The sequence below is a fragment of the Elephas maximus genome, chromosome 2 (genome assembly GCF_024166365.1).
Source record: "Elephas maximus indicus isolate mEleMax1 chromosome 2, mEleMax1 primary haplotype, whole genome shotgun sequence".
Lineage (NCBI taxonomy): Eukaryota > Metazoa > Chordata > Mammalia > Proboscidea > Elephantidae > Elephas > Elephas maximus.
The window spans coordinates 131,020,732-131,034,837 of NC_064820.1; the positions used below are offsets into that span (position 1 = coordinate 131,020,732).

Genomic DNA, 14,106 nt, shown 5'->3' on the forward strand with positions numbered 1-14,106 from the left:
GGAAGATGTGGCAGTCTGCTGCTGTAAAGATTTCAGCCTTAGAAACCCTATGGGGCAGTCTACTCAGTCCTACTGGGTCACTGTGAGTCGGAATCAACTCAACAGCAACAGCTGTTTGCCTGATGTAAAATAAATAAGACAGAGGTTAGTAGTGGTTCATAATTACTTCCTGAATCATTTCATTGGGTCATGTCAGTGGCCACACAGATGAATAAAGCACTAAATTTCTTTTAATAAAATGTTTCCAGAATTTCCAAGCAAAAGAAATTGAGTACTAAGTCTTAACCAGTGAGGTCAGGGTATCTCCACACATCCGTAGCATTATTTATTGAGAGCCTACTCTGTTCCATCAGATGGGGGTACAGAGAAGAGTACACGAGGCCTTCAGATTTGCTTCTAGGGAAAATCTAAACTTCAAGGGGAGTTCAGTTGCTACAATGTGGGCACCATTGTTTAAGACTCTGGATTTCTGAATGTCTTGCAATTTTAATTTTCAAATATTTCCTTGATAGCACATCTGAATTAGAGAGATTCTGACTGTTTTCGTAGTTCAGCCTCCGAATTACCTGTGGCAGACATTTTTTTTTTAGACATTTAACCTTGCTGAGGCTCTGAAAAGTTGGGATAATAATGCCCAGTTTCTGCTTTCCATTTTATAGCAATACTTGCAGTATTTAGGCAAGAAAATGTTAACTACTAAGAGCTATTTAAATTTCTTTGAAGCTGCTGAGATGTCTGAGGTGGTATGGCAACACATGGCAGGGTTAATATCATTTGCACTTGATCATTTTGGTATTTATATTAAATATATATAATGCTGTATTTATATTCACAGACAGGTCAACTCCCCATTATCTATTTTAATGTTATCCATGTCCATTTTAGAGCTTCTTTTAGCATCTCATCCCGTTTTTTAGGCAGTTTATACCTGGAAGGTGGTATGTTGGGGATTCGAGGTCATTTAATATTTGCGAAGCAAGCATTCAGAGAAGAGTAGCTCCTAGACAACTTTCTTTTGTACCTTGTACTTCTTGCCTCTTCTGCTTACTTCATGAGGCTTTTGCCAGCCCTTACACTTGTCCTCTTTGCAGCTCTTCTTTTTCTTCCTTCGTTCCTTGACTATGGCCTTCCCTTCTGTCTGTAAGTCAGCTTCACACACTCTCTCGCCCTTCGTGGTCCTTTCCCTCCCACCAATGGTTTTATGAGAATTGCCGCCCTGGCCACCTGGGGTGTTTCCTTAGCAGCCTCAGTGCTCCCGTTTGGCAGGCCAGCCCATAGCAGTGTTGCACATGCTTCAACAGCAGACAGTGCTAGGCCCCCGCTTGGTTGGGGGCGAGGGTGAGATGGAAGGCAGAGCTAGTCAGTGTCTCTCCCCACCCACACCCCATCACCAGTGTTTGACCCAACTCCTTCTCAGACTCCTTGGCCTCTGTTGTTACTCCATGGGCCAGTGAGATGGGAATGTCATATTATTTGGGGACATGTTTGAATGCTAATCTGAAGAAAAGCCATCAAGCCTCATTACCAGTGTGTACTGACATCAGTATATAAGCATTGGCTCTTCCTAGAATAAATTATGGGAAAAATTCAGTAGACATTCAGCAATTCCCTAAGTAGAAGGACAACAGCATTGTTTCTATTCCTGGAGGAATTTTCTAGTCTTCCCCATCCTGTTGTGGGATTGGTTTAGTCAAGATGATAACACAATTAGATCTCAGGGACAGTCTTAACTGAGGAAGTCCACAGTCCTAAAAGGTCATGAGGAGGCATTACTGAGTTCACGGAGTCAAGTGAGTCTCATTCTGTGTTGGGGGTCCCCAAGACCACCCCCAGGCTTGATTATTTGCTAGAAGGACTCATGGGACTCAGAAAAGCTTTTAGACTAAGAGCTACAGTTTATTACAGGAAAAGGATACAGATTAAAGAAAAGGTACACAGAGTCAAGTCCAGGAGAAACCAGGCACAAACTTCCCGGTGTCCTCTCCCAGCGGATGCACAGGGAGGCACATAATTCTCCCAGCAGCCACATGTGAGGTGCTGTCAACCAGGAAAGTTCACCTGAGCCTTGGTGTCCAGGATTTTTACTGGGGAGTCAGTCACAGGCATATAGCACCTGTGTGACTGACCTCAGCTACTCAAACTCCAGCTGTCCGGAGCAAAAGTAAGCATGTACCATAAATCACATTGTTAGCATAAACTATCTGATCAAACTGGTACTACTGTGTGGCCCAAGGCTTCAGGCACACAAAAGCTGACAGTCACCATAAATCACACTGTTAAAATAAAGTATATAATGAAACTTGGGCCATGTAGCCCAAGGCCTCAGGCATACAAAAACACTCTCATCAGGCAGAATATTCTTCCAAGGGCTAGTCCTGAAGACAGACCTCTCCTGGAAAAGTGCAGTTTGAGCAGCCCAGGCCTGCTGAGTTAACCTTTTCTGTACACATGTCCAGAGTCAAGACACTGGAAGGCTTTAGTCATATGACAGAATTTCTAGTCCCTCATCTGTTATTTTCCAAGAGTAACATTGTCTCCACATAGCGTCTTTCTGATTCAGAATAACAGCCACTGACCTTTTTTCCAAAAAGCCAGTCATCTACAACAAGGGCAGTGTAAATTATCATTGTTGTTATTGTCATAATTACTGTTATTCAGTGGGTGGGGGCATGGGAGTGAGCCCCTAATGGTTCCTTGTGATCTTAGAATAGCTCTGAAGTACCCTTTCCCAGATTCTGAAGACAAAGACAGCTTCAGAGCAGTGCATCTCAACTCCACACTGGCATTTAACCTTTTCCCTTGCTTTTCTCTGTCTCCCTTTCCCTGGCAGTGGCTCAAAAACCCAGGCCCCCAGCATGAGAAGCGGACTCTGTTTGGAGACATGGTGTGCTTCTTGTTTATAACGCCCCTGGCTACCATCTCGGGCTGGCTCTGCCTGCGGGGCGCCGTGGACCACCTGCACTTTAGTAGTCGGCTCGAAGCCGTTGGACTGATTGCACTCACTGTCGCACTCTTCACTATTTACCTCTTTTGGACACTAGTAAGTATGGCCCGGGGCCCAGGGGTTCAGGCCAGCTGGAGCTGGCAGCCCCACAGCTGGCACAAGCCTTCCCTCTTGTCTACAGCACATCTTACCTTCTTGGTAGAAGACAGATATTCAAATGCTGGCATTTCGTTTATTACTGCATGTGAGTGTGTGTGTGCGCGTGTGTGTGTGCACACATGCACGTCCATTTCTATGGAGAGCAGATCAAATAAAGAAAAAGCCAGAGCTTCTGAGAGTTCACAGTGAAAGACACACACTGGACATTCTGTCCTCAAGCAGTCTAGGACTCCATCTGTTTTAGGGCGCAGTGTTTTCTTTCTCTTGTTTATGTTTCTCACTTGTGCCGGGATTGTCATATATTAGGAATGATGCACTTGGCTGCACTGATGATGAATCCTCCCTGCCGATTATTTTCTTCTTATGTCCTGACACAGCCTTAAGTCTTTGTTGGATGTGGTGCTGCACTTAGCCTGATGGTTATTCCGTCTGTTCAGATATTGACTCTGTTGCCCATAAAAACACTAATTTATCTGGCTGAGAAGCTGCCACCAAGGAAAAACCATTTCCCAGTAAGTGTTCCCGCCGTACCTGAAGAGGAAATTTTAAACGTCCCTGGTTTTTCACCTTTCAACTTTCTGCCGTTAGTTGATTGCTCGGGCACCAGTTGACAGCACCCACGAAGTGCACCATTGGATCTCTGTCTTTAGGCTCCCCATTGGGACCTGCAGGAAAGGACATCACCACCTTCTAGAATAGTTTCAGAAACAGGGCCCCCGGCTTCCTGGCATTACTCTCTCCAGTGCTGCTTGTTTCTAATCTGAGCACATTCCATTGTTATCCAATATGTATTTCCTGTCTAAAGTGTCCTGTTCCCATATCCCATAGCAGTGTCAGCACCTGGAATTGCTTCTAGCCTTCACAATTACCCCTTCCTCTGCCTCCAAAGCCCTGTTCCGCTGGCTGCCACTCCTGCAACCCTGACCGCAACCCCCAGTTCGTGTCCCTCTTGCTCGTCACGTGATCCTTCCAGCTCTGTACCAGTGGCGTACCTAGTGTATTGCACTGGCCCTGGGCACCTGGCGCCACTGAGCAGTTTCTTTTAACCCAGTATGGCCCAACATCCTTCCTCAAGCTTGGTAATGTGTTAATTAAAAGATTAACAAGCTTGACTTGTATTTTTGAGCTGATATTATGGTAAAGTTATCTAAAAGAGAGGTGTCAGATGTTTGGACAGGGGCGCAATTTCAATGCTTGCCATAGGCACCAGTTATGCCTCTGTAATACCCCCCTCAGACAAGAGTGTTCAGACAGTAAGGGGGCAAGTGCACATCTCAGTGTTTGACTTGAGTCTTGGTAAATACAGAGTGTTCTAATGCTAGGACCTTTATCAGACTCCTCCGGTTAATTTAGACATTCTGTTCTCAGGCTCATGAAGCCCCAAACTAAACTCGTACTGCCTCCTTTAAGACTCCATTTTCGAAGTGTGTCTTGGTTCATTGTGAATTAAGCAATTCATCTGATTCAGAAGTCAAAAGGTCATTGTGACGGGAGGAGGGCTAGAGATAAGAAATTAAATTGTCTATCAAGCCCTTTCTAACTCCCTATCAACTGTACCACCTTGATAGAGTCATTTCCCTTCTCTGGGCCTTGTCCTCTCTTGTAAAGTGAGGGTGTTAGCAGAGCCTGTCCCGCCAATGTCCAATAAGAGTCACGTGAGAGAGTACATGTGAAAGCACTTTGGAAAGTAATTAAGAGTAAGACTTTACTAGCTTTGGCTTTACTAGTCCCTGATTTTTCTCAGAAGGGTTTCTAAAAGGAAGGATAGATGAATGTGTAAACCTAAATGCTGTGCTTTCAAAACCAACTTAAGGCCCTTTTAAAACCTGCTTTGTAAAGTGTTCTCTTACCTAACCAGAAGGAGCCCTGGTGGCACAGTGGTTAAGCACTTCGCTGTTAAGCTAAAGGTCAGCAGTTCAAACTCACGAGCTGCTCCATGGGAGATAGGTGGGGCAGTCTGCTTCAGTAAAGATTTACTGCCTTTGAAACCCTATGTGGCAGTTCTACTCTGTCTTATAGGGTCATTGTAAGTTGGAAAGAAAACCCTGGCTGCATAGTGGTTAAGAGCTACAGCTGCTAATCAGAAGGTCAGCAGTTTGAATCCACCAGGCGCTCCTTGGGAACACTATGGGGCAGATCTACTCTGTCCTATAGGGTCGCTATGAGTCGGAATCGACTCATCGGCAACGGGTTTGGTTTTTTTTGCTTTTTGGTGAGTCAGAATCCACTTGACAGCAACAGGCTACCTAGCCAAAAAGAAAAAAAGAGGGGCAGACTGACAATAGAGAAGGAAGGAGGAAATAGAAGAAAAAGATTAACTAGAGAAAACTGGGTAGAGCCTTGGTCCTTCTCCCATCTCGGGTGGAAGGAACGTTTGGCTGGGAAAGGTGCCTAGGCTGGGATTTTTTAAGAGGGTGATCACATACTTCATTTCAGATTTAGTATCCTAATAGCTGTGTAACTTCAAATAGGGTACTTAACCTCTCTGATCGTCCTTCCTTGGATGCAAAAAAAAAAAAAAAATGAAGGAAATAATTGATAACCCCTGGGTCAGTAGGTTATTGTGAGGATGAAGTGGGATAACATTTGAGAACATACATCAAAGTACCTGGCAGAGTGTGCTGCAGTCGACTCCATAAAGCTTGGTTTTCTTCTTTTGGTGTCCTTGCTTTCCCCCAGCTCCTAGCTTCCTCCAGCCCTCTGTAAAATGCAAAGTAGCAGGAGGAAAAGAAAGGCATTTCTCCCCTTTGACTGGTGTGAAAAACGTGCTGCGGACTCAGCTCAGCAATAGGTTACTGAATACAGAATAACTCCTTCCCAGATAAATGCTGTACTGAGCAGCCCTGGCAAGAGCCGTAATTCAGAAGCTGACAGCGCTTGGAAACTGCCCTACGGCAGAAACCCATTGTAAACAAGCTGTCAAGCTTAAGGAGAATATGCTGTGAAAATGTCTTTGATAAACAAATACAGTGTCAGTCCAAGCCTGCTCCTTAGAGGAGCCGTGTCTGGAAGGGCTTCCATGGGTGTTCTGAAGAGGGACCGCACTCAGTCCCAATGCCTGAAAGTGCCTTTTGAGTTTCTCTATGCCTCACATGGTCACAAGGGCCAGCCTTGACGCAAATAGGGGAGTTCTACCTTCTAGAACCTGCCACGTGGAAACACAAACTCCCAGGGGATCCAGGAAGCCAAAGCCTCCACTCTGAGCTCAGAAGGAAAGGTGCCCAGGAACATCATTGTTTATGTCACATGGTTTGACACAAATGGGCAGACAAAAAGAGAGCTCAATGAGAACTGAATCTACACTGAGCATTAGGAAGTTGTCCATAAAGCAATTTGTATTAGCCCAGTTTCCAGTAAGAGAATCGAGGCACCGTGGTACGTTGACCCGAAGGACGCCCTATTCACGGCATCAGGGCTGCAGCCAGGGCTCAGCATGTAACCTTAGGTTAAATCAGTGAATGAAATGAATGAGTGATCCAGTTCCTCAGGGGCTGCCAGTCCATGGGTTAATCATTTAAATTCTTTGTATAAAGAATTTAAATGATTAAATCCCAACACAGATACCATGGAATAGTTTAAACGCCTCCCCAGACAGCCTGATGGGCAGTTTGAGAGCATTCAGTGTGACAAGGTGTGGGGTACCCGGAATTTCCCCATGGCCAACTTACATCGTCTACAGCCCTCTTCCAGTTGCCATCAAGTCAGTTCCAACTCGTGGTGACCCCATGTGTTACAGAGTAGAACTGCTCCATAGGATTTTCAAGGCTGTGACCTTCCAGGAGCAGATCACGAAGCCTTTCTTCTAAGGTGCCTTTGGGGGGAGGGGGGCTGCAAAGTTCTTGGGTGGATAAATGGTTTATCCTTGACCAATACCCTAAAAGTTGGCAGTTCAAACCCAGCCCGTGGCACCATGGAAGAAAGGCAAGGCAATCTGCTTCCATAAAGATTACAGCCAAGAAAACCCGTGGAACTCAATTCTACTTCGTAACACACAGAGTCACCATGAGTCAGAATTGACTCAATGGCAAAGGGTTTGGCTTGGTTTACAGTCGCCTCCCAAGATGCAGCCAGAGATAAGTGAGCTGTGTTCATTTCTGGGAAGGCAATTTACCAAAGCCCTGGCCCCATCAGTATGCTTCAGTTGCACCATAACTTCAGAGAGAAAGGGCAAGATAAAAATACCTAATTCAAAGATTTTATCTTGTAGTAACTTTACAGCAAACCTACTCACAGCCTCAGTCACCTCCCTGATTGGGAGAGGGGGGTTACCAACATTTTCTGACCCTTCTTATCCCATTCAGATAGTCGCAACTCTTTTTACAGACTTTGCCCATGATAGGAACTTAATAAATATCCTTTAGATGAATTAAATGAATTACAAGAACCCCACCCCATAATGTGTAATTTTTCTAGAATAGTGGCCCTAGACTCTTGCTTCCTCCTCTTCCCCTCTAAACCTCAGAAATTAGTTAAACAAAGTTCCCAACATTTCTACTGCTGTAGCTTCTTTTCAGTTTATGTCGTTTATTCTTTCCTCACTGCTTCTTTATTCCTCTAAATCAAACCTTTTATTCTTTTACAGTCCACTGGGGGAGGGAGTGTCTTGGGGTATCTAGCAGCAGGAGCAGGTATTAACCCAGGGCGACTGCAAACCAGTGGTCTCTTCTGCACTGGTGTTCAGCTTCCTCTATTTTCTCTGATCAGGAGTCATCTTCAGATGATGCTTTCTTCTTATTGATTAAATTTGCCTGCAGACCGTGGGTGGTTAATACCAATTAAAATAGATTAATGCATAATAAGATCTCATTCATTTGGCTAAACAAGTGGGCTGGTTTTTTTTATTCTGGAGCCAAGGAACCAGGAGACCTGCTAAATCATTGACTCCCTGTGTTCCCTAAAGTAGTGCTTCTCAAGCCTGAAAGTACATGCAGATCACCTGGGGATCTTGCTAAAATGCAGACTCTCACTCCTTAAGTCTGGGGTGGGGCCCAAAATTCTGAAATTCTAACAAGCTCCCAGGTGACCTAGGCTGCTGCTGGTCCATGGACCATACTACATAGCAAGACCTTAGAGCAAATAGCCTACTCCTCTTTTTTTTCCCCCTAGTTTCTTTATATCTAAGAAGGGTGGCACAAAACCATCAAATTCTTTTCCATATTTAACATGTGAAAAATAAGATGCCAAGAAAACTAACATATGAGCCAGGCACTGTGCCAAGCACTTTACATGTGTTATCTCAGGTATTTTATTCCATTTTACAAATGAGGAAGCTGAAGCTTGGAGACAGCAAATAACCCCCGGGTGTGTCTGGCCCCAGCTGTGGCCAGCTCCCTACACTGTAGTGGAAAATACAGCCCACGTTCACCCACGGCTACTTCTCTGCTTATTAATGCCAAGTGTGCACAGCTTTTTAACATCCTGGACAAAGGGACTTTTGATTTGAAATTCCGCTTTCCTGCAATATTTCCAGATCCCAGATTTCTTGTATTGCCAAAGCTCTTCATTAGCACTTGTCTATGTTTTACCTCTTTCCTACCCTTGGCCCTGAACAGCTGGCTTTCCAACTTGCCTCTCTTACATGTACGAGTAGCAACAAGCAGCAGCAGGATAGAAGATACAAGAGAATCAAGTTAAAACAAACAAACAAAACTCACTTTGGCATGTTTGAGGCCTTTTAGAAAACACATCTGTGTGAGTTTGAAAGCTTATATTTTCATACCCAAATCTCTCTGGTGCTCAGCCTGTGGCATCTGCTTTGTCCGCTTTGTAGCCTCGGAAATTTGAGCGAGTGGGCTTGAGTTTCATGATCTTGCCATGAGACTGACAGGCCCTTCTGATCAAGGGTCTATGTTCTCCTCCATCTCCAGAAACACTGGAAAAATATGCCACCCTGAGCTCATGGGCAGCTGCCTTCCCAGCACTTACCTGGTCATCTCAATGCATGCAGATGGAACCTACTCCCGTTTTTAAAGGCCATTTTCTTCAGCTTCAAAAATACAGACTCTGATTGCCTGAGAAGTGCATCAACCCCATATGTCAGCCTTCTCCAAAACCAACCACAGATTTAAGTTTCTCAGTCCAGTATATTTACATGCGAAGCAGACACTTCCGGGGTATAGTTATATCACAACTGGCTATGGGATTCAGTGCTCATACGATCGCGTATTCTATAAGGGAGGCTTAAGTTTAAAGCAGTGTTGCATCCTGAAAGGGTAGAACATTTATTCATTCAGCAAACTCTATTGAACAACTTACTAAGTGCCAGGCACTGTGGTCGGTGCTGGGAAACAAAGGTGAATACAACACAGGCCCTGCTCTCAAGAAGCTTCTAGTGTAGGTGGAGAGAAACAAGTACACTGATGCACAGTGCACTCCAGGCCATGCTGAGACAGGCACAAGGTGCTGTGGACACTCGTGGAAGTGGTACCTATCCCAGTCTACGACTCAAGAAGAGCCTGTCAGGGGAGTTGGTGCCTGCATTATGTTCCTAGGACTGCTGTAACAAAGTGCCACAAACTGGGTGGCTTAAAACAACAGAAATGTCTTACAGTCTGGAAGCTACAGGTCCAAAATCAGCATATCAGCAGGGCTGTGCTCTCTCTGAACACTCTAGGGGAGGATCCTTCTTTGCCTCTTTTTAGCTTATGGTGGTTGCCAGCAATCTTTGGCATCCCTTGACTTGTAGACACATAACTCCAATCTCTGCCTCCATCTTCACATGTGCTCCATGCCTTTCTCCTAGCTTCCGGGGTTGTCAGCAATCTTTGGTGTCCCTTGTAGACGTACAATTCCAGTCTCCGCATCCATCTTCACATGGTGTTCTCCTCGGTGGGCCTTCTCATGGCCTTCTCATAAGGACTTCAGTCATTGGATTAGGGCCTGTCATAATCCAGTATGACCTCATCTTAACTAGACCACATCTACAGAGACCCTATTTCCAAATGTGGGTGCATTCACAGGTACTGGGGGTTAGGACTTAAACATATCTTTTGGGGGAACACGGTTCAGTTCACAGCAATGCCCAAGCTGAATCTTCTCACTGGAAGCCTTAGAATTCTGGAGCTAGAGGCAATTAGGGATCACCCATTGGGGCGACCAAGTGCAACTGTGCGACTTGTCCACAACACGAAAAAAGCCCATCTTTCATATTGTATTCACTGTGAATGGGGTCCTCTGAGTTGCGCAGGCGTGTATATGAATCCTCTCATTTTACAGCTGAATCTGGGGACCAGAAAGGCACACTGCCCAGGGTCACACAGCTGGGTGAGAGCTGGCGCTATATCTGCTCTGCCTGGCTCCGTCCAACCACCGTCCTCCTTTACAATTAAGCTTTGAGGCCTGGAATACCACTACCTTGAAAATACATCCAACTTTAGAAAGAACCTCATTTTCCTGTTCATATCTTGACTTTACCCAGTTTGAAGAGAAGCAAAGGAAGTCACCCATGTGAGCCCTACCCCTGAGCATACTTGGGTGTTCTGTGGTTGGTGCCCCAATCTCCCAGCACTCAGCTCCTTATGAGAGCAATTTCACCTGGGGTTCTTGCCTGCTGCTGTGCTGCCTCCAGCTGTTTTAAATTACCTAGTTTATTTCTTGGATTGATGATCAACTTCTGCTTAACTGAAACCTTCACTTATTTTTCCTTTCCCACCCAGGTGTCATTTAGGTACCATTGTCGATTGTACAACGAATGGCGTCGGACCAATCAGAGGGTGATTCTCCTCATTCCAAAGTCTGTCAACGTACCTTCTAACCAGCAGTCCTTGTTGGGCCTCCATTCAGTCAAGAGGAACTCAAAGGAGACAATTGTTTGATGCTTGCGTGGGTGGTTAGTTGACTAGTTTCCGGTCTGGAAGTTTCTGCACTGGGGCCATGAACTGAGCCACCCCTAATCCCTTCCTTAAGGCTGTGGGTCTGAGAACAGCCAGAGTTGTGTTAGCACGTTGCCCCAAGCAACAAACTCTGCCGGAAGAAAGCAAATGCTGTTTTACTTCAAATCATGGATGCTGCAATCATATGATATTTGCTAAGCTGCCAAACATGTTTATTTAGCAGATACTGTATGGAATTTTCTCAACACTTCTTTAACAAATGAGGAAGGTGGTCCTGCTAAGGATGAAATTCTTCCTTTTTTATTACTATTTCAAATATATATATATATTAAACTTAGACATAATCGAAATCAAAAAGCCAATGGAAAAACTGGTTTCTTGGTTTGGATGGGTTTTGTTTTGGCTAGTTGATTTGTTTCCTGGTTTGTACTGTATATTCTTTGGGGCAGTTTGATAACTTGAGTGGTCTTTTTCATCTCTCTCACATCTCTCCTCAAGGAGACAGCATACCGACTTCAGAACAAGTCAAATTGGAAGGATGTTTTGTACTAAACCTCATTTAATTATTACGTTTTTAAAGGGAAAAAAAAAAAGGCGTGGGAACTCTCCACACAGTGAGCTGTTTATTTAAATACCATTAAAGAGTAAAAAAAAAAATTATGGTGAGAAGCACGCTCCTTTCCACTTGTTTAGTACTGACAGCTGATAGAAGCTATTTTCTAATAATAAATATACAGTGTGTGAAAGACAAACCCCACTGATTGCAGCACTCTTGTTTTATCCTAAGACCTGCAAAGTTTCCCAAAGTAGCTTTGAAAACAAGAAAAAGAAAAAAGGTTGGTGTTCTTACTCCCATCTCGTGTGGTACATGTCTTAATTCTGCATTTGTAATGAACTGGAGGATCATTAGACATTTCTAGGAACTCTGGACCTGTTTTGCATATCAATTAGCATTCTCCCTGCTCTATTGAATTTCTAGCTTGACAGGTAGATGTGGCAAAAAAAAAAAAAAAGCCGGTCCTGGCAGCATGCTTTTAGTCGAAGACCCCTTTGTCTGGTTTTCAAAAAAAAAAGCCTCACACAGTGCCTCCCCCAACCATAAGCCAGTTCTGTTACACGCTGATACAGACATTTTCCAAGGGCTACATGTTCCTTTTGTATCGATCGCTGCGTAAAGGTCTGATCAGGACCCTGCATCGTGCGCCCACTGAAGCCAGGGAGCTGATGTGTCTTCCGAGCAAAGCCTTTTGCGTGGGTTGGCGCTCTGGCTCCCGGCTGTCTGCCCACCCACACACACTGCAAGGAGTGGGCGGAGCACGGCTTCAGGGGGAATGCTTAAAATATGGATTTCTAGAACATGACCCACATTCTGAATATGATTCCAGCATTCTGCTTCTTGCTTCCCAAGTGGGAGAGCTGAAAGTGCAAAGGAGCGGGCAGCAAGGAGGGTAACGGTTTTCGTCTACAGGTTGATCATGCTGATGCAGGTGTCTGTTTTGTCAGCCGAGCCCTCCGTTCAGGGACCCGCCCCCCCTTCCGCGCTGCCTGGGGAGGGACACAGCTGTATGCTCTTAACTGCACAACTCAGATGTACTTTATGGCTTGTGACAATAGATTTCTTCCCTTCCGTGTTTTGCTTTGACACTTCAATTCCAGTAATATACATCTCAGCCCTTCTGTTTACTCGACCCTGATCACCCCTCTGGGCTGTCATTAGCTGCGCCACCATCAACCGATTCTTAATTGACCTTTTTAAAATGCTGGACACCACTGGCTGCGTGCAGCTGTCACACATTAAATTTCCGGAGTAAAGAGTCCAACTTGGTAACTGGTGAACTACAGTCCTGTAATATCCTCGAGAGATGACAACCACCCAGCCTTGGTCTCTGGGCTGTCAGGTTAACCAGTGACGCCTCTAAACTGGACCAGCACCAATATTCAGGAGAGGACCATACCCTTTCTCTTCTCTGCTTTCATGAATCCATAAATTAAGGGAGACAAGGGGTGCCAGGATCATTTCCTGTGGAGGGTTAGCTGGAGCGGATCTCTGCTTTCTTTTAATGACAATATCAGAGACGGGCAAGTCCCAGGCAGGTAGTCCTGTGCTGGGAAAAGTTGGCATTTTAGTACTGTGCCATGCCTCTTTGCCCCACATTTGCATCCACACCCTGGGAAATAAAGCAGAATCCTAGATACAAGGAGTAGGTTGTATGCAGGGTGGTGGGCAGGACGTTCCTGTAGCTCGGAAGAGCATCGGTGCCTCCCTAACCAACCACCATCTTGGGACCTCCTTGTGAGAGACTCTGGTCTCCATCATCACCAGCGGCCATCTGGGATTCTGAAAATTCTTGGAGGATACTCCTCCCCTCTTGGTCTTTTAACCCTGAGGCTGTTAAAGGTAGGAGAGATTAGGGGCTACAGCGTATGCACAAGGGTACCCAGTCTCAAGGACAAGAAGACAGGTGGAGGCTGCGATCCAGCCTCTGCTCCAGTCACCAGGCCACGATCCATTGAAAGAAGAAGGGGAGTATCTGCTTCTTGCTAATTGGCGCAAAGGTGCCCTATAGTTTAGGAGTGGCCATGCTAACTTTGTACCCTTTCTTAGCCTTTCGCTTTGTGAAGATCAAGAACGAAGCAGAGGGAAGGATGGGGGAGCGGGGCGGGTAAGGGATCCCAGGGGCTTGCTGCTTGCCTTCCCCACAGTCCTCTCTCATCCATGCTCCTTGCAGGGACCCTATCCTAGCCACTGTTCTTAAGGATGTTATGTGGTGACAAATGTGTGTCACCATGAAGCCAGAGGGAAAATTAACAACTAGAGTCCAGTGTGCCTTTGCCTGTCCTCTGTGTGTGTGTGTATATGTGCGCGCGCGTATTCTCATTTGGAGTAAGGACAGAGAACACAGAAAGCATTCACAGAAATTCTACAACTCCTCAGAGACTGAGCAGAAGCCCAGATAAGCTGTAAAATCTGATTAAGAAAAAATAAATGGCATAATTTGGAAGTTACTTGTCTTTCATTGTCCTGGTCTTCCTTTCCCTGCACTGAGTGCCTGGGCCTGCTGTGGATTATCACTTTCAGCTGGGCTGTAGCTACAGCCCTTTCATTTTCAGTTAAAGTAACTCATCTGGATGTGTGGAGAAGCCAAAGGAGAAAATGGAAGTGAAACAGCA

The 14,106-nt window shown here is 45.3% G+C and overlaps 1 protein-coding gene across 1 annotated transcript in view; it reads left to right on the top strand.

The window, feature by feature from the left end:
• MARCHF3 (membrane associated ring-CH-type finger 3) overlaps positions 1-13,580 on the top strand; it is a 180,400-nt gene extending 166,820 nt beyond the window's left edge. Inside the window, exons 4-5 of the mRNA XM_049873478.1 lie at positions 2,831-3,040; positions 10,759-13,580. Coding sequence (XP_049729435.1) covers positions 2,831-3,040; positions 10,759-10,917 — 369 coding nt within the window. The 3' untranslated portion in view covers positions 10,918-13,580. The remainder of the gene's footprint in view (positions 1-2,830; positions 3,041-10,758) is intronic.
• The last annotated feature ends 526 nt before the right edge of the window (positions 13,581-14,106 follow it).